Genomic DNA, 26,679 nt, shown 5'->3' with positions numbered 1-26,679 from the left:
CGAATCTGCATCACTAGTGCATCATGTTTGGATATAAGACAAGCCATGAGCACAATGTTCCTTTTCTGTTTCTCTTGTGCCTGCACCCGCTTCCCCGCAGACAAGCGTGCCAACTCCGGCCCCACTCTGGATACTCGGTTCCGGCTGTTCACCCGCCAGAACCCGCACAAGCCCTACTTCTTGGTCTCCTCTGACCGCGACAGTATTCTGAACTCCACCTTCAACGCAAAGTGGGACACCAAGATATACATACACGGGTACCTCAACAGTGGCAAGCTGCTCGCACCGGAAATGGTGGGTATAAAAAAAGACGACCATGTGCCCAGCTTCTTGTTTTGAAAGGCGCGGGTGAAGACACGCACTGCGCTGTCTTCGCACATGCCTTTTGCGCAATTTTAGACGAGCCCGCATCTGTACTTTTGGTCGAATATTTACGGGAATCTTTCAAGGTGGAGTAGGTGTTTAATTAGGGAGTAATTAATCAATGACACTTACCCTAGCGCCGCCGTACAGCTGCAAAGGACAGCTATGCTACTTTCTCGGAAACTTCATAGTTCTGGACAAATTCTCGCCCTCGAGGCAGGACGAATTGGTGGATGCCAGTGTGTACTTACTCCCTTATTACATCTATACCTCTGTATCGTCATTTGTCAACCTGCGCCACTGACTGTTGAAATATCTTCAAACAAACCCAGTCAGGTGAGATAGTGCACGGAGATGAGGATGTTACTGGTGACCTACATTTTCCATGAAACTTACGCTCAAACAAGTTTTATTAACGTTGCAGAAAACAAGTAACCAATTGCAGTGACTCTATCCAAAATGTAACAGTGCTCAACTACAACCCCAAAAAGTAACTGAATAATTCCAAAAGAGTTCCTGTCCTGTTTTGTTCTTTGCACTTTAGTCACGATACAAACTCGCTCAAAGTGTGGTGAACTGATCCGACATGATTGGGAATTTTGTTTTCACGTCGTTCGTTTTCAGCACGAGTTGTTCTTCAAAGTTGTCGTCATGATTTTGCGACGTTTCCTCGAGACATCAGCCGCTACACCGACTGCCTTTAGGTGTAAGCGCCGGAGGGCAGGGCGGTGCTGTACCTCGCGCATCCGCTCACATTTCAGCAATGCTTCAATGGCAGTTTCTTCGTCTTCTCTGAAGCGTCGCGCATTGTTGCTGGCTCTGTGAAAAAGCGCTGCAGGAAGACTGGTAAAATGCTGGAGGTGTTTTCTTGGGAACATCAGACATAGCTTACTATAATAAACATGCTATATTTTCAATATTCTTGATTTCAAGTATAGTAGTTTTAATACAGCTACCAAAAAGAAATGTTTGAAGTAAGAAAGATAAGATTTTTTTATAAGAACGAATTGCTAGTCATGATTTATGTTAAGAGTCATCCATAAATTACGACAGCTGCACCGAGAACTAAGATCCTGGAGAGCGTGACATGCCAGGCAGCCATGCGCATCGTCGTGAGCCTGTACAATCTGACGCAATCGCATCGTCACGGACGCTTCACCCCTGTGGCTTTTTGCAAATAATTGATTCCCTGAAATCAATTACAGAAAAAAATATTGAATTGCCCAAAACATTACTGTTTAAAAAGCAACCAATTAATTAGAAAACTACGTTAAAATTTGAATAACCACAATAAATTATTTATGCATAACTTTGCCTAACACGAGAGTTCTTAAGTACTCCTAATGGTTATGAAACTCCTGCCGTAGTTTGGTTCGTAGGCAAACGCAGCCGCGAGGGGCGCTGACGCTGATTGAGGAGCCGCGAACAGTCGGCCGCCCCGGTGGCTTGCGGTACGGTTTGATGCTAAATTCTTGCTTTCACTGTCGAGCTCGTATATCCTGCTTGTATTACTTTGCGCGAAATTGAAGCTGAGGTCATGTCTGCGCCGCCCATACGTAAGAGCACTCAGCTTGGTGCTTGTAGGAAGAAGGCGCTGTCGGCATATCCAAAGCTTGCTTGTTATCCTTGATCATCCGGCTGTACGCGGAGATTTGTCATTTTTATAACGGAGCACTGAACACTTTCCATAGAGTATGGTGTGCTAATTAACCTGCAGTGAACTTTAAGGCAATGATTCGTACTGCACTTGGTCTACTAGCTTGCTCACGTGGTCCCGCTATCTGAGAACAGGATTACGTCGCTTCCCCTTTCAGCACGCTACCCACTGGCCGGCTTAAATATTTTACAGGATGGATCATAGCTAAGCGTCTGAGAGTGTCCACGAACGCGCAAAATATCCTACTGGTTGCTTGGTCTGCGCGGCATTCCGACGGTGACCTTTAGGAAGCACAGTACATTCGATTTTTTTTTTCGCGATACTTGCTCAGAAGAGAGCATTTTTATAAGTAAAATTTTGTGTTTATATTGTGCATTTTGGCGGAATAGTTTTAATACTCTGCCGGCATGGTTTCACTATTTGCAAAGTGAAGATGCTATACGACATGGTATCGCCAAATTCTCAGACACTGATCGAATAGCACCTTTCTGCATTTTGACGTGTTAATGTACATGTTACAACGCAGCACCGCGGTCTTCATTATAATAAAGTAATTTATTTTTTACACTTCGCTGTCGCTGTCATTGGCTGTGTACTTGCGCAAATTAAAAACAAATCCAGCAACTCGTGCAAAATGAACAATGTATTCACGCACTCTCAATTAGCGGTGATGACGGATCAAAGGTAGGGAAACGGCGAATACGTTCGAAAGTAAACATTTTATTGGGCTGACTACCGCGGCGCCGACAGCAACAAAGTGCTTGGCGGTTGTTGAAGATGAATGCCTGCCAATCTCGGTGGCGGTGGAATGGCCTATGTTATGCAATGTGTTTCTCTTCACTTCCCTCTGGAATGCCTTTGGGTCCTGAGCCTATTTAAATAAATAAATGAATAAATAAAGAAATTTAAGGATGAAGATGTGCGTGCAAAGGTGGAGAAGGGGGTGGTGGTGAAAATGTTGGTTAAAAAGAGAGAGCTACATGGAGGTTGCTCTGGGGTCAGGCTTAGCGCCCTTCTCCTCACAAACACTATAGGCGTAGTCCCTAGTACGGGACCCCAGTGGCTTCCGCTGCCGCCATTGCTCGCTTGACCAACGCCGTTTGGGCTTTCAGGTCGGAGCAGGCGGGTAGCGTCGCCTACCAGTCCTCCCTGGTGGAATTCGGGTTATGTGCAAAGGCAGGGTTGGAGGGCGACGCCCACACCATGTGGAAGAGGTCCAATGATATTTCCCCACAGTCCTAGAACCTCTAATAAACCACGATTCTAGGTTTGGTGGAGGTGCGGGGTGTAAAATGTCGGTCCTGGACCTCCGTAGCCGCACTCTTCCTATACCTGCAATGCCATAGACGTCCAACATCAAGGCATGCAACCTGATACAACTGTCATCTGCGCCGGCTCCCTTCACCGGCGAGAACCCCGGCTATCTTCAGCGGAACTGATGAGCACGATGTTGAAGACTGGCTCACATCTTACGAAAGGGTGAGCGTCTACAATAAATGGGACGACAAAACGAATATTTTATCTCACTGGCATGGCAAAAAGTTGTGGTTCCACAACAATGAAAGCGACATCCGTACGTGGGCTGTATTTAAAACAATGCTTGCCGAAGTCATTGGTCGCCCGACTGTCAGGAAATTGTGTGCCAAGCAGCACTTGCGTGAACGATCGCAGCAGGTCGACGAAAGCTTTTTAAGGTATATCGAAGAAGTCGTCGACCTAGCTGTGCAAACTTATGGGCACTAACATGTCAGAGGCTGTAAAATCAAACATATCTTTAAAGCTATTGACTATGACGCCTTCCAGATGTTGTCAGCGCGCGACTTGCTAACCGTCAATGAAGTCTTCACGCTATGCCAGAGCTTCGAGGAGCTGCGCAAGCAGAGTGCTGACGCGTCAGCCCTAAGCACAGTTGAATCGCTTGCCGGACTGACGCCTGCAGCCGACAACCCATTGCTGCTGCAGCACATTAAAGCATTTGTTGGTGAAGAGGTGGCGCGTCAGCTTTTCCTGCTTCCTAGCACTCAAGAGCAGCCACACCATTTGGCCCCGGCATTGCGGCAGGCTACCCAGGAGCAGGTTGTTGAGGCGCTTCCATCTGTCCATCCGCCATCAGTTATCGCTGCTGCTCATCTGACTTACGCCGACGCCGTTCAAGAGCTGTCGCGCGCTCCTATGACCTATGAGGATGTAATCCCAAGGCCTGTCGCCGGTCATTTGACTTACGCTGACACCGTTGCACGACCTCGGCCGCCAACTTACACTTTGCCATAAGTGCCTGTGCAAGCGCCAGCACCCTATTTTCGACCGGCTCCAAGACCACGCAATTCCTGACGCACGATAGATAACCGGCCAATTTGCTGCATTGCGGGCTGACTGAGCATATTCCCCGCTATTGCCGAAACCGTCTCCCAGGGTCAACATCACCTACCCAAGTTTCTGGGTGCCGGTCTTCGACGCCTTAGTATTCCGCGCCTACTGAGCCTCCAGCAAGCTGTCATTTTCACCAGACTGCTCCGCCCACTCCGACCGCCGTGAAGTTTCCGTCGAGGGTGTTTCTGTCATGACCCTAATTGACACTGGTGCTGCGATTTCGGTAATAGGCGAAAACCTTTGTAGCTCTTTAAATAAAGTGCAGACTCTAATTGCAGGACCTTCGTTGCTAACGGCCAGCGCTCAGCAAATGAAGCCATTAGCGGTGTGCACCGCTCGAGTAGTGATCCAGAATTGCCTTTACACAAATGAGTTCGTCGTGCTGCCAAGTTGCTCATCGCTGTAATTTTAGGCTGGGATTTCCTGTCACGTCTTGCCGGTATCATTGATTGTGCTCTTGCTGAAGTCGGATTTTTCGCGCTACCCGAGCCCGCGCTGAACAACGCTTCTTCTACACTATGAAGACATCGACATTTCTCCCTCTTCTTCCCTGCTTGTAACTATCACTTGTGACTCTATGCGATCAAACTGTATTCTTCACACCAGCACGTACATTTCTGAGTGCCTTCTGTTGCCCTATGCTGTACTCACTATTTAGGGTGGCTCCTCTGCGCTCTGAGTCTCTAACTTGTTTAACTAACCCACTGCTTTGCGCCACGGGGAATGTCTCGGGAGCATAGAACCCATCGCATATCTTCTCTGTGAAGAGACTGACGACGCGCCGCGCCTCGTCATAGCTGCACTCAGCCCTCCACTTTCTGTACCCACTCCCTCTTCCACAGACCTGTTCCACCACTCCATCGACGCCAGTCTTCCTGCGCTTCAGCGAACGCAACGTCCTCCTTCAACAGTTCAGCTCCTCATTCGACTCTCATCAAACTTCCCTCGGTCAAAGTTGAACTATCACTCATCGAATAGACACTGAAGACCACGCACCACTGCGACAGCGGCCCTACTATATGTCTCTGCAACACAGTACCAGGTTATTGAAGAGCAAGTCAACCAGGTGCTTCAGAACGGCGTCATTCAGCCCTCAAATAATACTTGGGCTTCCTTTGTTGTGCTCGTTAAAAAGAAGGATGGTTCCATACGCTTCTATGTAGACTACCGCCGACTTAATAAACTTAATAAGATTATGAACAAAGACGTCTATCCTCTTCCGCACATAGACGACGCACTGGACCGTTTGCAAGGGGCTTAATTCGTTTCCTCCCTAGAGTTACGTTCCAGATGTTGTCAGGTACCGATGGAAGCGACCGACCGCTCTAAAACGGCCTTTGTTACTCCCGACGCCCTGTACAAATTTACTGTTATACCTTTTGGCAGCATTTGAGAGAATGATGGACACCATTTTGCGTGGACTGAAATGGAAGACCTGCCTTTGCTATGTCGACGACATCGTCGTCTTTTCTCCTGACTTCGACACTCATCTCTACCGCCTGAAGTACGTTTTGACCTGCCTTTCTGATGCCCGATTGCAACTTAAAGATGTGTCATTTTGCCGCCCGTCAATGGACCATTTTAGGGCGCATTGTCTCCAAGGAAGGGGTTTCTCCACACCCGACCAAACTTCGTGCTGTCGCTGCCTTTCCCAAGCCGAGATCCATTAGAGACCTGCACAGCTTCCTAGGCTTGTTCTCCTACTTTCATCGGTTCATTCGAACTCGTCGGTACATTCGAAACGTCGCCAGCCTTTCTACCTTGAACGCCTCGCCAACGTCACTTTACGTTAGTGACATGATTTCTGCGCAGAGGAAAGACCCCTGGTCGCTTCTCTTATCGATTTCCTTTCCGATCCATCGGTCGCTTCTTCCTCGCGCGCGCTTCGGCGCCAAGCATCACACGCACTTCGCATTCGCGACAACCTTTATCGCCGCAACTAGAGTGCTGATGATGGCAAATGGTTGCTAGGAATTCCCCGCCACCTACGCTCACAAGCCTGCGACTGCTTCCACGCTGACCTACAATGCGGCCATGCGGGAGTGTTCAAGACACACCATCGACTGCGTTAACGATAATACTGGAGGGGCCTGTTTAACTTCGTCCTCAAATACGTTCGCTCATGCCTCGCCTGTCAACATCGCAAGTCCCCACCTCATCGTTTTGTTGGTGAGTTGCAGCCGTTACCTAGCCCACCACGCCCTTTGATCGAGTCAGTATTGATTTATACGGCCCGCTTCCGTACACTGTCGCTGGAAACAGTTGGGCCATCATCGCCGTTGACCACCTGACGAGATATACTGAAACCGTTGCCCTTCCATTTTCCATACCGTCTGGCGTAGCTTCATTAATTTGCAGCGATTCGTCCTTCGCCACGGCGCACCTCGTGAACTACTCAGTGACATAAAACGTGTCTTTGTATCTGACGTTGTTAAAGCTTAATTTGAAAAGTGCCACATAATTCATGTAGCCTCTACCGCCTATCACCCGCAGACTAACGGACTCACCAAACGCTTTGGCGACATGCTTTTTAAGCACGTCTCCTCCGACCACTCTGACTGGGGTCGTCTCCTTCCATATGTGTGAGGTACGCATACAATACTGCTACTCAGTCAACTACCGGTTTCTCGCCGTTCTATCTTCTTTACAGCCGTCACCCTTCTACTCCACTACATATCATTCTTCCGTATTAACGAAACACATATGACTATACCCCTGCTTCTGAAGCTGCCAGACACGCAGAGGGGTGTCGTAAATTGCCCGGTCACGCACTACTGAAACCAAGTCCCACCGGAAATCCTGCCACGACAACCATCAGACGACGTCGCAATTCTCTTCCGGCAGTCTTTCGTGGCTCTGGAGTCCATCAAGTACTCCCTGATTATCCTCTAAATTTATTTCCGAGTATCACGGCCTCTAAAGTGTCCTCGAGCGCATCTCTCCTGTCAATTACATTGTGGAACCCCGGACGCCCTGACCATACCTCCACCAACGCGGCCGAAAAACAGTCCACGTCCAGCGTTTGAGCACTACTACGACGCTGCCATCTTGCCTGCGCCGTAAGTTGCCAGGGCGGCTCCTCTTCTTCTCGGAGGTTCTTGTAAAGATGAAGATGTGCATGCAAAGATGGAGAAGATTCCGTGCGCTGTCTCCAGTGACATCGCTATCGGTGTATGGGCTGGACCTGGCTGTACGTGGACTGTTCCCATCGTATTTCTAGATCGAGTCCTAGTACCTGTAATAAACACCCATCCTACAAAGTAAATAAATAAATAAACATACTTTGTCGGTGTTCTGCCTCTAATGGTAAGCATTTAATAAGCACAGTCGTTTCAAAGGCCTTTTTTTTTACCTGTGTTCACAAATCTAGGCGACATTTCAGAAATACCGATATCTGACACCACTTTGGGGATGGTCTAGGACGTGCTTTGGTCATCGTTAAACACTGGGGGAGCCCTTTTAATACCTTCCAATAGCTGCAGGCTTCAGTTTGCGTAGCTTCTGAAAGACAGACATATATTTCCGATACGCTGCGAACTTACTGTACCGAATGATGTTCATAGTGCCGAAACATTTCTCACGAACACGCACGTTTGCGAAGTTAAATAAGAGGTCAACAACTTCTATTTGGGGGATGGCGTGTCTCTGCTTCCGTCGGCATCAAATGGGAAAGAAGAAGGTGAGACGTTTCCGCCAACGCTCCCAGAGCCGTACACAATAAGCGGATGCCATCGTCCACAGAGCTCAACAATTTGCGAAAACAACTGCATACGGAGACTTCTGCACTGCGTCAATTAAACCGCCGCGAAACAAAAATGCTACTGTCGCACCCCTCAATACATCGCTTTCCGTGCAGTTAGATGACCGCCCCTTCTGCCACTCACAAACATATGCACTAATGGATAGATAATTATTAGCATCCCTTTTTACATAAACGGTGTGATGAGAAGTGTCACAGCTCATAATACATCGAGAGCTCAACATTTTTTTAGGTTAAATGATTATTTCCTCTGCAGAGTCCAACACTACTTCATTGAACTTTTCCACCAATCCTCAAATCGCCTCTTGCTTACACTGTTTCATAATTTAGCCTGCTATGGATGTCCCGAAACGCCAGTGCATCTCGAATCCTTGCGTCGGCGTCGTATACTGGTAGTTGGAGTGCCTTACATTCTATAATATTGTGACATATATGCCCTGCATCGCTGGACGTTGAAGAAGACAACGATCAGCAACAGTGACACAGAAGAAGACAAAGTGGTAGCAACGTTTGGGGCTAGACGAATGTTGACGCTGCTGTGCTTCTGTGTTTTGTGTGCTGTGTCATCCTGGACTATCCTTCGTGGACTAACCTTGCCACGTATCATCTTGGTGGAGGTGCTGGGTGCGGAGGGGAGGGTGCTGGGAGCCAGGTCATCCTGCGATGATCTGGCTCCTCTGCAATAGCCTTCTCAGTCCACAACCATGACTCGGATCGTCAGGCGAGAACTCAAGGCCTTAGCTCCGGCACCACTCCCATCTCCACTGCCCGACACCGTGGCCATGATACAGGCTGTTGTCCGCCAGGAACTTGCCAACGTTGGTATTTTCTCCAACCCCGTACCGCCCTCGTCACCATCGCACCCTGTTCCTGTAGTGGCTGCTGCAACCACTAGCCAAGCTCCCCCCCAGTCGCTACGTTAGTCGCAATCCTGCAGAGTGGCGCACCTCAGACGACAGGCCAATTTGTTTTATTTGTTGTCGAGCAGGCCACACTTCACGTTATTGCCGCAGTCGTACCTTCCCCACCCCTCGTTGCAACGCTGACCATCGGTAATACTATGGACCTCGACGCTTCCTTGCACAACCTGAACAGCTCCGCCCCACATATGATGGACCTGTACACTTTCCTCCTCACCCAGATGAACCTCACACCGAAGCCGTCTCAAGTGTCCGTCCCTCCAGCCGATCTCCATCTCCACGGCCTCGTCGATCCCGTTCACCGGGGCCTGTTCGCAGCTCCTCCATATCATACGCCGGCACCTACTCGGGAAACTAGCGAGTGCAGCGCCCGGGAGTGACGCTGCATTATCGTCCCGGACTGTCAACTCAGAACTGACCCTCACACCCAGAAGTAACCTCATTGACATTCTTGTGGATGGAGTCTCAGTTTCTTTCCTTATTGACAGTGGCGCCCACATTTCCGTCCTCAGTACCTCGCTCCGTCAACGCCTCAACCAAGTCCTCACACCTGCTTCTTCATCTACCGTTTGTGCTGCTGGTGGTAGCACAGCTACTGTGATTGGTATGTGCACTGCGATACTAATTACCATTGCCGACAGCCATATCTCCGTGCTATTTACAGTCCTCACCAGTTGCCCTCATGAGGTTATATTAGGACTCGACTTTTTAACTGCACATTCCGCGCTCATTAACTGTTCTTCTGGACTGCTTCATCTGGACCTGTCACTCTGTCCTGACAAACAGGCCTCTGATACTTCAACGCTTCGTCTCCGCTCGTCTACATTTACTCGCCTGCCGCCAGAAGCTGCGGTGTATGTGCTCATGTCGCCTTTCCCCTCCGTTCCTGATGGCGACTACATTGTTTGCCCCATAACCGACGTGACACTGCAGCGTAGAATTGCTCTCCCACATAACATCGTGCACGTAGAAAAAACCGCTTTTATTCCAGTCTTGAACTTCGGCCTTTTTGTGCACGTTCTTCCTGAGGGCATAACTCGCCGAACTGACCCCACTGTCTGACGTCACAGTGGCCGCTCTTTTACCTGACCCTACTGGTAAATTGTCGACACGACCAGCACCGTCCCTACCTCCGGAGGCCCGCATATCAGGAATGGTCGCACCTAACTTGCGCCCTGACCGTGCTACAGCAGTTACGAGCCTTCTGGGGAATTCTTGGAGCCCAAGAAAAAATCTGTCACGGCTTACACTTCTTGTCCCTTGATGCTCCAGGACTTGATAGGGCAAGACGCCATGTTCTTTTTCTTTTTAATGTTCAGTTTAAGCCCAAACTTCTCACTCTCTTCTTGTACGCGCATCAGAAGTCTCTTCAGTTCCGCTTGACTTTCTGCCATTAAAGTGGTATCATCTGCATATCTAAGGTCGTTTATACGTTTCCCAGCAGTCTTCACTCCAGCTGAAGACTCGTCCAGACCGGCCTTCCTCATGATGCACTCAGCATATAGGTTAAATAAGCAGGGCGACAGTATGCAGCCTTGTCTGACTCCTTTCTCAATCGGGAACCAATCAGTAAGACCATGCTCAGTTCTGACTGTGGCCGCTTGTCCTTCATACAGGTTCCTGAGGAGACAAACGAGGTGAATTGGAACTCCCATCTTTTTGAGAGCTTGGCACAATCTGTTGTGATCTACGCAGTCAAACGCTTTCGCATAATCAATAAAGCAGAAGTAGATGGGTTTCTGGAACACTCCTGCTTTTTCCATGATCCAGCGAAGGTTGGCAATCTGGTCTCTAGTTCCTCTGCCCTTGCGAAACCCAGCTTGCACTTCCGGAAGCTCCCGCTCCACATACTGCCGCAGCCTACCTCAGAGGATTTTCAACATCACCTTGCTAGCATGCGAAATAAGCGCGGTCGTGCGGTAGTTGGAACAATCTTTGGCACTGTCTTTCTTTGGAATGGGGATGTAAACTGACCTCCTCTAATCCTGTGGCCACTGCAGGGTTATCCAAGTTTGCTGATATACGTTATACAGAACGTTAACAGCGTCGTTGTTAAGGGTTTGAAGCAACTCAGCTGGAATGTCATCAATTCCACTAGATTTGTTCTTAGCAAGGGTGGCTTAGGCCAATTCAACTTCACTCTTCAGGATGCCCGGCTCGAGATCAGTAATCACAACCATCTTATGTTGGGTTTGCACATCCGGGTCTTTCTTATACAGTTCTGTGTATTCCTTCCACTTCTTTATCTCTGAGGCTTCAGTGAGGTCCCTGCCTCGTTTGTCCTTTATCACGCCCAGCTTAGCACAGAAGCTTCCTTTGATATCTTTCATTGTCTTATACAGAGCTCTTGTGTTCTTCAATTGGCTGTTGTCCTATACTGCTTGGCACTGTATGTTCAGGAAGGCATTCTTATCTCTCCTTGCTATTCTCTGAAAATCCGCATTGAGAACATTGTATCTTTCTCTTTCACCCATAACTTTTGTCATCCTCCTTTCCTCAGCTATTTGCAAAGCCTCTTCAGACAACCAGTATGTTTTCTTGCATTTCTTTTCCTTTGGAACTACCTTAGTAGAAACTTCATGTATTCTAGCACTGCTTTGCCCATTCTTCTGTTTACTATGAGAACGACCCCATTCCTTCTCCTGGATTCGTGCCCACTATAAAATACATAATGGTCGCCGGAATCGAATTCTCCCATTCCGGTCCACTTGAGCTCGCTGATACCCAAGATATCAATGTTCAGTCTGTCCATTTCTCGCTTGACGACATCCAGTTTACCTTACGTCTTAGATCTTACATTCCATGTTGCTATGTGATATATATCCTTGCAACATCGGACTTTCCGGTCGCTTCCCGACACATCCACAACTGAGCGTCCTTTTGGCTTTAGCCCAGCCGCTTCATTCGTCCTGGAGCTACTAAGAATCGCCCTTTGTTCATCCCCAGTAACACGTGGGACGCCTTCCAACCTGGGGGGCTCATCTTCCGGCGCCCTATCATTAATGCTATTGTGACTGGCCATAGGGTTTTCTTGGCACAAAATACTGGAGTGGGTTGCCATTACCTTCTCCAGTATATCACATTTTGTCAGAACCCTCTGCCGTGACCTGTCTGTCTTGAAGGCCTTTCTGGCTATCTGATATGAGAACAATATAATCTGCATATATCAATCCCGGCATGCAGCTACTTTCTAATCCACTCCCCTTCCGCCACATCGTAAAACCTAATCCGTTCATCTTCATGTAACAGCGAAAAAAAACACATACGGGAGACGAGAGTGCTCGTTGTTTGTTCTTGCTCATGTGTCCCGCCTGTTTTTTTTTTTTGCGCTGTTATTTGAAGATGAATAACCAACAACCCCAAGCTGCCGTTCTGTCAATCCTTTCAGTTATAAATTTTGTTCAATCACCTTCAAGTAGACCATAAATAGAAAGAGTGATAAATGATACCCCTGTCGAACTTTCCCTTTAACCGCAACACTTTTTGCACCACCCAAGGTATGCCACTTTAGTGCTACGTTATTCTTCTTGTAAATGTGTTTCAATAAACTTATTGTTTCCTTGCCCATACCATCTTTTTCCAGAATTTGCCACACCAGAGTGCGGTTTACATTATCATAAGCCCCTTTGATACCTAAAAACGCCATCCAGGGTGGTCGTTTTCAATGCATTGTGCGACTGCGAACAAATTAGGGTCTAGTCTAAGACCTTATCTGAAATCGTTCTGCAGTTCCCCTAGAGCGTTTCACTCCTCAGTCCACCCTTGTAATGCATATTCGCCTGCGTCCTCACCTCCTCTCCTCTTCTACCCGACCCTCCCCCTTTATTCCCCCCCTTCCCCTTCCCCTTCCCCAGTGCAGGGTAGCCAACCGGAATTATTTCTGGTTAACATCCCTGCCTTCCGCTCTAATTTTCATCTCCCCACCTCCTGGTTGCCTGTATTGTTATTCTATACAACACCGATGTTACTGTTAACGACCTATAGGCTTGATGTAATCTTTTCCACTTTTGCCTTTGTGCAGAAGTCTCATTCTACTTTCTTGCCAGCTTGATGGGATATCTTTATTCTTCATTGTGTCACTTAGAACAGCTTACAAGGTCGTCTTTGTTTCTTTACCAAGCACTGCAATTAGTTTCATTGGCATTTGGTCAAATACTTTTGCTGTATGCAAAAGAACATTCTCAACCGCTCTTTCACAATCCAATTTTCAATGTCGATGTTAAAAATTTCATCTTCGTAATGACCCGATCAAGGTCAATACCACTGCCATTGTCACACTCTTTAAAAGCCTCTTCTAGCTTTTCACAAAGGATTTACATATGCTATATCTATAGGTGTCTGCTTATTGCTTTTTAGAATATCTGCCATCCATCTATCGGTTGTAGAATTATTTTTCTCTTGTACCAAACAATGGGCATGGTTTTTTTGTTTTTTGTATTCGTCCAATTTCCGCTGATGTTTAGGCAAGAGTATAGTTTTTTTCTTTTTTTTTGCTTTTCGATGGGCCCTAGGAGCTTCCAGAAGAGGGCAAATACGGGCTGGTTGGTACATGCTTAACAATTTAGTAAAAAATGTGTCTGCCGTTCACGTGTTTCGCCTCCCCTAGCGCTGTTTTACTCAATTCCTAGGAGCTCCTTGGTGGCTTGCTATTGCCTCTTTGACATCTACGTCCCACCACCGTTTTGGTCACTTTTTGCCTCTCCACTGGTTTTCCTTTAGCATCAAATTTATTTCCGTCTGAATTATTTATACTTCATTATACGTCCACGACCAATTGGTCACCATCAAATATTGGTCGTTCATATACCGAAATCTGCACTGTCCGTCATGTTTTCGAGATCCAGTGTTATCCCTCCCGCTATATCCAAACTTTCCAAAATTTTATTAACGTTTTAACGCTGCCAATTCTTTAAAAAAAAAAAACCTTGAGGACGGATCGTCGATAAATCGAAACGTGACTACCGGGAGGGAAAGAGAATAAACTTTAATTGGTTGACGGAATTGCGCAAGTGGTTTTCTTTAGTCCACGATTCCAAAGGCTTGGGCTGCTTCCCGTGCCCTGGTGAGCATCTTGTGCTGCTCAGAGAGACCCGAAGTTGGCCAGCTCCACCTCCCACTCTGTTTCGCTGAATGCTCGAGTTTTATGTTCCTCTAACTGTTCTTTGAAGTTATGTATGATGTGAATAAGGTCAGAGACGTCTGCGCATGCGGAAAGTGTTGTTTTTAAAATTTTCAAGGGACTGCTGGGAAGACTGAGGACATAAAAGGAAGGCGAGAATGAACGGCGGGTGAGAGGCACGCTGCTAAGGAGTGAGGAGACCACAGGTTGAAGACAAGAATGCCTCTTAGGCGAAAGGTCTAGAGCTACTGTCGGTGTACCCGTGGTTCTATTTTATTTATGGTTGTTTATTTATCACATTACCTACACCGCCTTTTGCCATTGCAGTAAGGGGGGGGGGGGGGGGAGGAGAATTACAACATCCGCAGTGCTACACGCTGGGAGAACAAAAATAACGCAGTAAGCATAGTACAACATAGTTTCATACAAGCAAACGCAAGTGCATGTATTACAGCAGTGCGGCAAACATTTCATCAGATTTTGAAGAAACGACTTCTTGAGGCAGCCTATTTCATTCATTTATTGTTTTTGGAAAGAAAAGCAGCATCTTTAGTAGGTCTGTTCTGCATTTTATTTCTTTTACTTTGTAATGTAGTACCTTCATGCTGATATATAGTATGGTGGCAATAAATAACGGTCACGGTCAATACCCGTTTTAGAATGAAATATATTATGGAATAATTTCAGCCTTATGTATGCATCAGCGTTTCTGTAGTGAAACCCGTCCTAACGATTTCTGTCCTGTTGACACACAGAAATTTCGGCTGTAATTATTTAAAACAAAACGGACATGTGGGTGTTGGACCTTATCTAATCTATAAATATCGTACTGTGCACGCGTACTCCAGTACACGCCTTAGATTAGTTGTGTATAAATATTCTTTAGCGTTTAAAGGAAAACACGTGGCATTCCTGCGTAGGAAGCCTGAAGCACGACCTGCTGTCGCAGTGATGTAATTAATGTGCCTATGCCCAACGCAGTTCACTATTTAAATAAACACCAAGATTATTTGTAGTCAGTGACAGACGAAAAATGTACTGAAATAATACTACAAACAAAGTACAGAGCATGATAACCGCGCCCGCGCAGTGCTTGAGAGGAGATCGACAGCTTTGACGATCCCACGTAATCATGCACAGACCTCGTCTTTCATAACCAGACATTTGGACCAGCAGGTTGAAGGCACCTCCCAACTGATATCAAATTTAATGGCTAGTGTGCAGTGCGTGTGTGTGCTGAACAAAGTGGACAGTTTCATCAACAAATGTGAAAATCTGCATACACTGACAACTACTGTGTATGGAAGTGCCGCCAACTATGTGCTACGTCTCTTCAATGACCTGGATCACGGCACGGAACTTCATTGTACTATGACATCTCCACCCTCCATTCATGCCCTAATCTCCTTTACTTCTTTTTTTCCCCTTCCGCAGTGTGGAGTAGCATGCTAGGACCCTTCACCACCGGTCTACCTCTCCGACTTTTCCTTTTATCAAATAGGGAAAGGAGGAGGATTACTTTGGGAAACTAAAGATCAGTGTTTAGCGCAAATAGGTGCCTCGCTCACGTGTTTTACCATAGTATAAGACATCGAAAATAGTTGGAGCTGTCCTCAAATTTTGTCTTACTCGTTAAGTGTAATGGTCTGCCATTTTCTTAATTCTTGCATAACCTGAATTATTACATTGTCAACTGAATTTAAACAGACCAATAAGCTTTAAGAGTTCCTATAGCTGGCTTTAATTATCTGGTCAATAGAACAACAGACCAAATCGTTCACTGAAGCCTGGGAATGATTGTACCTCAGATAATACAGTACAAGAACGAACTCGTCAATTTGACGCTATGGTAGGTGTTGTCCCGTTTTCGACAGTCCAGATTGTCTGATTCACCCCGCTTGAACAGTCGAACGTTTTCTTTGTGCGAAGTTTTCGTACGGATATTTTGAGTTGTGCAGATTCCTTTCTGGTAAATGAGGTTTTGCGATGTGTTAAAAGGCTGTTTCACTTTGCGCACTTGCACGCGGTTTTGTCGCAGGAGCTGAAGGACCGGTTTCTTGTGCGTGGAGATTACAACATCATAATGGTGGACTGGGGCCGCAAGTCCCAGGACCTATACGGCAGGGTGGTCAACCAAGTGGTGCCGGAAGTTGGACAGCACCTGGCAACCTTCATACGCGTAGTTCAGGTAGGCCTGATTTTTTTCTTGCATCGAATGTGCTTGGGTTTGGCTTTTTTTACCGACCAAGACATTGGCTGTGGTCATGTCTCTGAGAGTGGAGGGGAGGAGGCACTTCTCGCAATGAGCAGTACAGCGCACATCCAGGCCCCATCTTACTCGAAGGAATAAACTGTCTTGATTGTTTTCGTGGCAGTATTTTAAAAACCTTCGTAGCCAGCAGTTGCACTGTTTCTTGCTTTGAAGCTTACAAAAAAAAAAAAAAAACGCTATATAAAATGGGCGCTGGGGTGTCGCCATATTATTGTGCGGATGGCTATCGCTTACAAGTTCACAAGAAAAAAATACGTAGCAGGCGAAAACGAAAAAGATGCAGCCGCGTCAAAATAGACAATAAAATCAATCTAGGAGCACAATTCAAATAAGCAGTAAGATCTGCCACCGTTGAGGGAACGGAGAAACGTTAAGGCGGCTAAGGCCCGGCCAGGCGCTGGCTGCTGGGAAGAACTCCGTAAAAGTGTTCCGAGCACTTGCGGCCACAGCATGTCGATGCCTGCTGATTATGTATTGAGCCAGAGAGAGGCGGCGACGCGGAAGGCGGCTGTCCATGGATGGCCAGGCTGGAATTCCCCTGCCTCTCTCGCATTCCTGACCTTGCACTCCATGTGCCATGACACGTCGCCTCCGCCAGTACTTGCGAGTTCGCTCATGTCACATGTCTAGGTTGGCACACGCGACGCTCCACATTCAAATCCTCTTTGTCACCGCGAATATCACGTCACACGGGTAATGCGCGCCACATTCTGCTTGCATTATAGTGAACAAGTCTCAGTCCTGTTGAGCTATTTGTTCTCAGCCTGGAACGAGTCGAAAATTGTTCCAAGAATTAGGGAAGACAAAATATTATCAATTGTTGTGTTAATGAGTGGATTTAGCCTTTAGAGCTACAAAGAATGCATATGTCTTAACTACGCAGCGAAGTACCAAGGGACTCAAGCAGCAGTCTCTGACAGAGCTGGCGTTACATTTGAGAGCGATTGTTGCAGTCGGTGGAAGCTTGGAGGAAAGAGAAACTGAGACTGAGGCGGGACAAAACACAGCTCATTAGCAGCATTCGAAAGTCGCAAATGACTTTCTATATGAATTCTACGCGCGCACGAACCCCGGTAGGGTGCGACTGCTCATATGTAAACGCTCTGTTTCGAATGTGCTACGAAATGTCATACTTGGTTGTGCGTTTGGCGTGTACAGAATGTTGTGCGGAATGTATGTAGAGAGCGTGGTAAGAAATATGAGTACTGAATGTGTGTACAGAATGGGTGAGGGGCTGTGCATCTATGTCGAGAGTAATAGCCACAAACGTGTTATCGTTAGGTAGCTTATGTGGAGTGTAATTGCACTGGGCATTTTTAGATTCTAATTAGTCATCATTAGTTAGTTATTTGTAATTAAAATCAGTTGTAAGCTACATCATTGGGCCATATATTATTGTATAACTTGCGTCGAGTATAATTTCACTGAGCATACGTGACTGTACTCTTTGTAATAATTAGTTATTGCAATTAAAATTCGAACATTACGCTGCACCATCAAGTGAAATATTGTCGCGTAAACGAGGACCCCACCACTGAGTCCGAGGTGGAGCCCAGAGAGTAGGGAACGGTAAGGTTCCGCAAGAATATTCGAGCCTTGCTTAGTTTCAGTGCTTGTTACAATACCGTTGGATAACCCCTGTCAAGTGCGATTGTGCTGCGCTAGTTAGAGGTCTCTGCTAATTACCGTTACTTACAGGTCCTAGTTTGTAATATTTAATTAATTTTGATTAAAATCAGATTTAGGCCACGCTGTCGTCATATATTCTTGAAACGATATCAACGAATAACATAAAAACAAATATAAAAACGCAAGAAACACGCAAAGCCGAGGTACCGCTCGTCTACTCTATTCAAAAAGACACGCAACAGAAACGAGGCATTAGCACGTAATCCTTAGGCATTCACAGCACGTAACGAGACCTACGCATCCTAGTAGTTTTTTCAACTGTTTGGTAGCGTAGTCTCAGAGCTTTCAGAAGAAACACTACGGAATCTTAAAAAACAAATTACAGTCACTGCCCAAGTAAAAAAAAAAAAAACGGTTTTTGAAACTTTTTTTTTTCATGCTATTTTGGTCATTACCATGTTTTACCATACTACCATTCCTGACCAGGCGAACTTTCTTCGACCCCTTGACTACTACGGAACCTTATTGGCGTGAGGCGACCGAGACAATGTTTTTGATGCGAGCTATCCCTCAGTACTTAAAGCAGACCAACCTTGCATGATCAAGGGAACAAAAATTTCTAATTTATAAGGCAGGATAACCACGCAGTGTTGAGGGTGAGCGCACTTTCTAGATAGCCTTGAGCGTTAGTTTTCCTGCGAATGTTTTTCCTTCGTCTGATATATCTAATGTTGGAGTCAAGAATAGCACCACGATAATCACGGAGCTGATGTCACTGCGTATAAGCGCAAGTACTTTGAGATAAAAAGTAATTCGAGACATCTTACCCAATAATGGCCATTAATACTGGGCTGTATACAAAGCGAGAGTATTTTTTACATGAAACGCGCTATTCATGCTTTGCAGCCAAAACTGGATCATGGGAAAATTAACTTGCACTTCGTATGCGAGAAACAAGATGAGACAGAATCTGACTTTAAAAAATAACGTTCTGCCTAAGAATCTTCGCTGAAACGCTTTAGTTCATTGCATTTCCATAAGCAAAATTCACTGTTTTGGAGAAAGCAGGGTCAACAGGATTGTGATATTATTCTTTCGAGATTATAAAGAAGCTCGAAAAGTCCTTATAAACGGATACAAGCTCAATAAAAAAGACTTTGTCGAATCATAAAGACTACAAAGAAATAAAAACCTCTATGGGAGAGTGCTAAAGCTGAGAGACAGCAAAGTGAAGTGAAATTAGTGAATGATATATTGGTCGTTACGGGCCAAATGTTTTCATGTGATGACATTACTAGCACAAAGGTGAATCTACCATTGCAAAATACAGAAAAAAAAATGATTGATGGTGAGTAGACTAAAGGGTTTTTCAGTTACACGATCCAACGTGCGGTCCCACGGCCGGCCCCTTGAAATCTATAGTTGATTTTCCTGCTTCACCGCACTGCACTTCAAGATTAAAGATATTGGCAGTTTATTCCACAACAAAAAGATGCTGCGAGGAGGGCAGGAAAAAGCTGTGTGAACAGCTTGAAAAGCCCTGACCCCCTAGCAGACGGGGTGGGACAGAAGCGTGCGGCAAGAGAACACAGTCGGATATGACAACATCGTTAAAAAAAAAAAAAAAAAAGTGTAGTCTGAGCAAGCTGAACAGTCTGATTTTACCTGGTAAACTCCAATCGCTAATACTGTATTCGCGATTTTCACACTGCAATAAAACAGTATATCAGCTGAAACCGCATGTCAATGTATCAAAGCACAAGTTATGCTTAGCTTTCGTGTGTAGCTTGCTTACAAAAACGAGCAACATCTTGACTGTGTCGTGACCTGCCCGAATTTTTTATGTCGTCTAGTAACATCGAAAAGCAAAACGCTGAGTGTTTTTTTTTTTTGCTTGTGTCTTCTTCTAACATTTAAAAGGGAGATTGTCATGGAGTAAGCAAGTGCTTTAATAGGAAAGGACCGTACAAAAGGGAAAGGACAAAAGGTCTCTACAACTACTTGCTTGACGTAATGTTGTGTATGGTTCATTATACTGTGGAGAGAAAGGTAGGGATGTCCTAGAGAGTCAAAAATATGCTGGTACGATTGTCATGAAAACATTTCTTCTTTCTTTTATAAAGCGTTATATTACTTCGTAAACCATATGTGGAGGAAAAAGGCTTCTTTGTTCCGTGATCGCTGGAGTACTTGATTTCCCATAAACCTGAATCCATGGACCATATTTTCCTTGACTCATATTAGGTAGTAATCTCTAGGGCATCGTATGGAGGGCATTCAGAAACGACCTACCAGTCATGCCGTATGGCATACAGTTGTTGCTTGTCCCTAATTGAGGTGATGTGCCATGTGGATTAATCATGTTGCTTTGCATCCATAGTGTATGGAAAACGAAAATGGCTGCGAGCCACGCTGACATGGATGCTGGCTTAGCGACAGAGTATTTAATTGAAAGTGTCCCTTACCAGAAAGCAATCAATAATGACCAAAGTCAGAAACCTAAATTGATGATACTTTCGACCGAACTGGCTGACTTAAACCTTTCTGAAACATAGCGCAGCCCTTCTGTTACCATACTGTATTTTTACATTACGTATTACTCCATTACGTGTTATTATAATTATTGTATTAGGACAGGAAATGAAGAAAAAAAAAGAAACTTTCGCTTTGCAGCGGTTACCATAGTTGCCTATGAAACGAGACCCCACACATAGGGTAACTTTGTTTTCATTTTTTCCTGCTTTTTTAAGATCCACTGCTTCTTATTTGCTTTTGCACTGCTTTTATTTTTCGAACATTGCTTTTCTGAGCAAGGTACCACGGCCGTTAAATATAAAGTGGTATTCAGTCTCGGCCCATAACCAGGACTTGTGAGGCGCTCTTTGTAAATTGGTTCACAGGAAAGGAAAGGCACAGTATCTGTCACACTTGTTTCTGTGGACACCTAAACCATGCCTTAAGGGAAGGGAAGAAGTGGGAGCGAAAAATGGAAATAGAGAGAAAGAGGAGCCATAGTGGAGGGCTTCGGAGTAATTTCGACCGGTATAGTCGAATTCATGAAACAAATAAAAACATAGCGTCCCTATATATGCTACATAAGAATATTAGGATTAAACCAAGTAGAATAGAAAAAGGAGTAACCCTTTTTTCCCTCTTTCCCAGAATTCTCGCTTTTAAAAGCGAGAATTCCGCATGGCAAAAAAAAAGTGTCAAGAAACAAAATAGTATAATGAGAAAAGAATGAGAGAGAGACAGGGCCAAGTCGGTGGAAGGCTTCGCACGTTGTCTCGCTGGTGTGGCATAGGAGTTGGGCGACCGTCGGCCGACAGCCGTCTTGCGAGCGACGTGCGCACAGCCTGCAGGCTGACTGGTTTCTTCGACGTGTGAGACAGGAGCTGACATCACGAAGACAAGGTGTTGGCGGACCAAAACGGTGTCATTTCATGATAGATATTCGGTCTTGCAAGTGGGTTGTACAGCGCGAATACACGAGGAACAAAGAAGAGAAGCACAACAGACGAGCTCCGACTCGGAATAACTTTTTTATTCAGAAGACAGCGGATTCTTATACAAAAATATATCACATGACGCTACAAAGAATGCAATCATTGGACAGGCAAATTCAAGAGATATCTTTTGCCTTCATCAGCCACGTGGAAAGCCTTAACAAACGAAGACCAAACACACAAGCCCCCCCCCCCCCCCCCCCTTCCCCCTTCAAACGGCCGGTTTACACCAAGTATACATTGTCAACAAACATTATCCAGAAAAGAAGCCTTTTTATCAACAAGCACTAAGGAAGGCTGGCTGACGCACTGCGCCTGCTTCTTGTAGATGTAAGTCTGATTTATTTCTCTGATCGTTTTGTCCCCGTGGCGAAAGAAAATCTTTTTTTTTTTAGAACCCAAGGGGCGGTAACTTTTATTTTTATTTTTTTCCCTCTTGCCCACAAGCACTACAATGATCTTTCTAGTGAGAATATCGTGTATCCGACAGCAAACTGAGGAGTTCACACAGACAAATGCTTATATACCGACTCGTTTTAGCTATGTATACCTTATTGCATGACAGGGGACGTAAACAAAAGCGCAATCTACCAATCTCGACCTGTGCGGAACCTGGCATTTAAACGGGTTACTTTTATTTAGCTTTTCCTGGTGGTTCCCAATAGCGCAGCAGAGCCCGCCCAACTTATGCGGTGCCGAAAAAACATTAACTTCAAATCGTCCAGCTCCACTGTTTAGATTTATGCATGTAGGGAATCACCGCTAGTTTTTTTCTTCTTCGCGTTGCTCCTTTTTCTAACCAGAAAACCCTTAGTGTGGCACCTTACTTTTCCTTCCGTATCCGAGCATGCGCCCCATACTGTATATGTATTCGTTACGTGCAGCGTAATGCGTAGCGGCGCACTGAGAAGCAGCAGAAGCAGAAGAAGAAGAAGCAGAGGAAGCCAGTGGCTGCTGCTCCCACTGGGCACCATTCGTGAAGCGCGGTACTCGTTGTACAGGGAGTCGGGTAATTTGACGACGCGGGCAAAAGCGGAAGATATGTCTGCTGCCCCCACAGCCGTAACATACTGGTGGCTGGCGGTTCTGGTAGTTCACTTCAGGATCCCTTGGAGGCCGAGATGGGGCGACAGAAGCGCGACGAGGAGCACCACGAGGCACTTCATCGGGATGGGCTGGACGCTGCTGGAAATGAGGCTGCTATGTTGGTTGCAGGGTCCGCTCCATGCTGTTGTTGTAAGCTGGTTCGCAGTTATTTTGTGCAGCCCATGGCATGCGCTGTTCCCATGATGATACGGACCTCAATGTCGAGTGGTAAGGTACATCGAAATTTATACGTTTCATTTCATTTCCTTTGATTACCTTAAATATCCCTCGCGGGGTATTACATAAGGGGTGGGATGAGCAGAAAAGGTACAAGACAATGCAATATATGTGATCATATACAAAAAATGTTGTTTAGATTGCTAGCAAGCTATAAAGGGCAGGCGATGTCGACAATATGCTGGGGAAGGCCGTTCCAATCTTTAGCTGCACGTGGGAAGAAGGAGGCTGAAAAAGTAACAGTTCGGGCACATGGGCGAAACACTAGAAGCGTGTGGCTAGTGCGGAGAGAAATGTAAGATGCTGGTGTGATGTAGGGGGCACGGTTAAGTGATGAGTGAAAGAAGTTGTGGTACAGTGATAGCGTGGCTATGCGGCGACAAACGGAAAGAGGCGATAGTGCTGATTTAGCTTTTAGGGCTGAAACACTGACGTTGTACGAGTAAGAAGAATGAATGAACCTTGTAGCGCGGTTTTGAACGACTTCTAGATCGTTTATGAGGTTAATATGATGCGGGTCCCATATGGCTGATGCATATTCAAGTTTAGGTCTAATGAGTGACTTGTAGGCGAGCAATTTCACGTGATGCGAGGTGAGGCGAAGGTGACGTTTAAGAATTCCCAGAGATTTGTTGGCAGATGATACCACGTTATCAACATGTGCATTCCATGTTAGGTCATTAGACAATGTGACGCCTAAGTACTTGAAAGATGATGCAGATTCTATGGACTCGTTAGCGATTTTGTAATGTAAGGCATGACTCTTTTTGCGACGGGTAATGGGAAGAAGCTTGCATTTGCTAGGGTTCAGAGTCATAAGCCAATTTTTGCACCACTGTTTGGTTAAGGTCCTGCTGGAGGGCTTCTTGATCAGTTGTGTTTGTTATTTGGCGGTAAATTACGCAGTCGTCAGCGAACATTAGAATTTGGCGGGATACATGCTGTGGGAGATCGTTAATATATATATATTAAAAACAGTAGGGGCGCAAGAACGGAGCCTTGTGGGACGCCGGATGTTATAAAGAGAGGGTTGGAAGAGTGGTTGTTCACAATGACTGACTGAAAACGATTTGTTAAGAAGGCCTTGATCCAATTTAGCACGTTAGGATGTAAGTTTAGAATAGAAAGTTTTTTGTATTAATCGCTGATGTGTAGCTTTATCAAATGCTTTAGCGTAATCCAGAAAGATGGCGTCAACTTGAAGGTTAGCGTCCAGGTCAGCATGTAAGTCGTTGAGGAACATGGCTAGTTGTGTTTCGCATGAATACCCCTTGCGGAAACTGTATTGGGATGGATGGAAGAAATTGTTAAAGTCTAATAAGTCCATTACCCGAGACTATATGACATGCTCCATGATCTTGCAGGGGACGCTAGTTAGAGAAATTGGACGGTAGTTTAGGGGGGAATTTCTGTCACCTGATTTGTAGAGTGGAACGACCTTCCCAAGTTTCCAGTTTTCCGGAATGAGACCTGTAGAGAGTGATTGCGAAAACAATAATTCTAGATACACTGCACTAATGCACTTCGTGTTTTTTAGTAGTTTAGTGTTTATCTCGTCGAGGCCGGCTGACGAGGAAAGTTTCATTTTCTCAATTAAAGAGGAGATGCCAGTTGAAGAAAAAGTTATTGCGTCCATCGGTGAGGTGGCATTAGCAGGAAGTATCCTTGGAGGCGGGTGGCGCTCCTGGGTGAAAACTGGCGAGAAAATAGCCGCTGAATATCCAGCTCCTCGCGTATAATCCTCCTGACCATAGAAGCGATATCTTTAGCCTCCAGAATGTCGATACCGGCAACAGTTGTCACATGAGAAAGACGGCCAAATTTGGGCGCTATCCGACGTGCCTTTAACGCCTCAAATGCCCGGCACTGCTTGATGACATCTGCTACTGTGGCAAGGGTGTCCCGCGAAATAAGGAAGTTGTACACATCCGCAGCAATCCCCTTGAGAAGGTGCCTTACCTTGTCTTCTTCTGAGATCTGCCGGTTTACAATGCGACAAAGTTTCAATATTACCTCGATGTAACGTGTGCATGTCTCACCGGGCAGCTGGGCTCTCTGGGAAAGCTGATGCTTAGCGCGTTCCTTCTTCCCAAGGGCATCCCCAAAGGACTTCGTAATTTCTTCAACAAATCGGTCCCAGGTCGTCAGGATTTCTTCGTGGTTGTCGAACCAAGTCAGCGCCGTGCCAGCGAGGAAGAAGACAACATTGCACAGACGTGTGATTGAGTTCCATCGGTTGTACTGCTGCATCTTTCGTAATGTCGGAGCCATTCCTCAACGTCATCTTCGGGCTCACCGTGGAACGTACGCGGCTCTCGCTAATGGGGAAAGGTCGTCGTCTCTTCAGGTCGCTGTTCATGAGTCTGCGTCGTGCGGGTGGTAGCCATTGAAAGATACTGTTGAGGAGATAAAGGTGGCAAATCTGCTACACGACGGCTGCGACGAGGTACTGGCGGATCTAGAACGCTTTCACCCAGCACCTCCACCAAATGTAACGGATGAAATGGTTTTAATACAGGTGAACTTCGTATGAAGGACGAAAGCACACGACTCTCTTCTTCTTCTTCTTCTTCTTCTTCTTCTTCTTCTTCTTCTTCTTCTTCTTCTTCTTCTTCTTCTTCTTCTTCTTCTTCTTCTTCTTCTTCTTCTTCTTCTTCTTCTTCTTCTTCTTCTTCTCCTTCTTCTTCTTCTTCTTCTTCTTCTTCTTCTTCTTCTTCTTCTTCTTCTTCTTCTTCTTCTTCTTCTTCTTCTTCTGCTTCTGCTGCCTTTCAGTGCACCGCTACTCGGCGTAACAATATATTTGTTGAAGCCTTTTCCATTGTCCTTGTTCGTCATCGCGCTGTGTGTAGAACCAACACTTCCAGCAACTGATTTTATTCGCAACCCCTCCCAGAAGCTTAGCACTTTTTTAACCAAGCAGAAAAAATCCTTGCCAGCGAAGAAGCACGAGGACACGTTGCTCACCAGCAGAACCGATATGAATACTGCCAAGAATGGAACAGGAAACTTGATTTTTCAAAATGCACGTACATTCTATTAAGCAGAAAGTGCGCAAATGTCGAGGCAATGTATTACTTAGATACAGAAAATATCACTTTGGCTGATGTCGTTAAATACCTTGGTATCATTTTTTCTTCAAATCTCACATGGACTAAGCACGCAGAATATATATAGCTATGAAAGCTTAGATATACGCTCCATACTAGAATATGTCGCCGCTGCCTCGGGCCTAATTTTCCTACACTTATAAAAATTTAGAAGCTGTTCAAAATAGAGCCGCACGTTTTATGACCCCTCCCCCCCCCCCCTCCCCCGTTTTATGCTATCGCTACCGCATTGAAGGGAGCTCTTTTGTTTTTTGGCGTCCTTTCGAAACACACCATACCGTATCTAGGCTTGCATTCTTAAAGTAAATTGCCCGGGAGAGAGAGAGAGAAAACTTTTAATGAGCATAATAATCAGTAAGAATTCGCAGGAGCTGGGTGGTCGGTGCCCCTAGTCTAGGGCTCCGCTGGCAGCAGCTGACTTGCGGACTAGCTGTATAATCCAGGCTTGCTGGTCCAGGTTGTCGCTGGTCAGGGCCACCTCCCACTGCTCGTGTGTCGGGCATGGCACTAGTAACGTTGGGTCAGGTTTGTCCTGGCATTCCCAAGAGATGTGATAGAGTGTGGGGCTTGCACCGCACCAAGGACAGTAACTCGTGTATTTTGTTGGGCTTATCTTATTTAAAATGTGAAGATTAGGGAATGTGTTTGTTTGT

At 45.9% G+C, this 26,679-nt stretch overlaps 1 protein-coding gene across 1 annotated transcript in view; it reads left to right on the top strand.

Annotated features, from left to right (window-relative positions):
- Positions 1 to 26,679, top strand: part of LOC146180989 (pancreatic triacylglycerol lipase-like) — a 95,567-nt gene that overhangs the window by 26,062 nt on the left and 42,826 nt on the right. The window contains exons 2-3 of the mRNA XM_084577839.1: positions 101 to 294; positions 16,228 to 16,377. Coding sequence (XP_084433965.1) covers positions 101 to 294; positions 16,228 to 16,377 — 344 coding nt within the window. The remainder of the gene's footprint in view (positions 1 to 100; positions 295 to 16,227; positions 16,378 to 26,679) is intronic.

The sequence above is a fragment of the Amblyomma maculatum genome, chromosome 8, assembly GCF_055883805.1.
Source record: "Amblyomma maculatum isolate TAMU_Amacu chromosome 8, ASM5588380v1, whole genome shotgun sequence".
Taxonomy (NCBI): domain Eukaryota; kingdom Metazoa; phylum Arthropoda; class Arachnida; order Ixodida; family Ixodidae; genus Amblyomma; species Amblyomma maculatum.
Note: the sequence above shows the minus strand (reverse complement) of the source record. Positions and strands in the feature narration are given on the sequence as shown.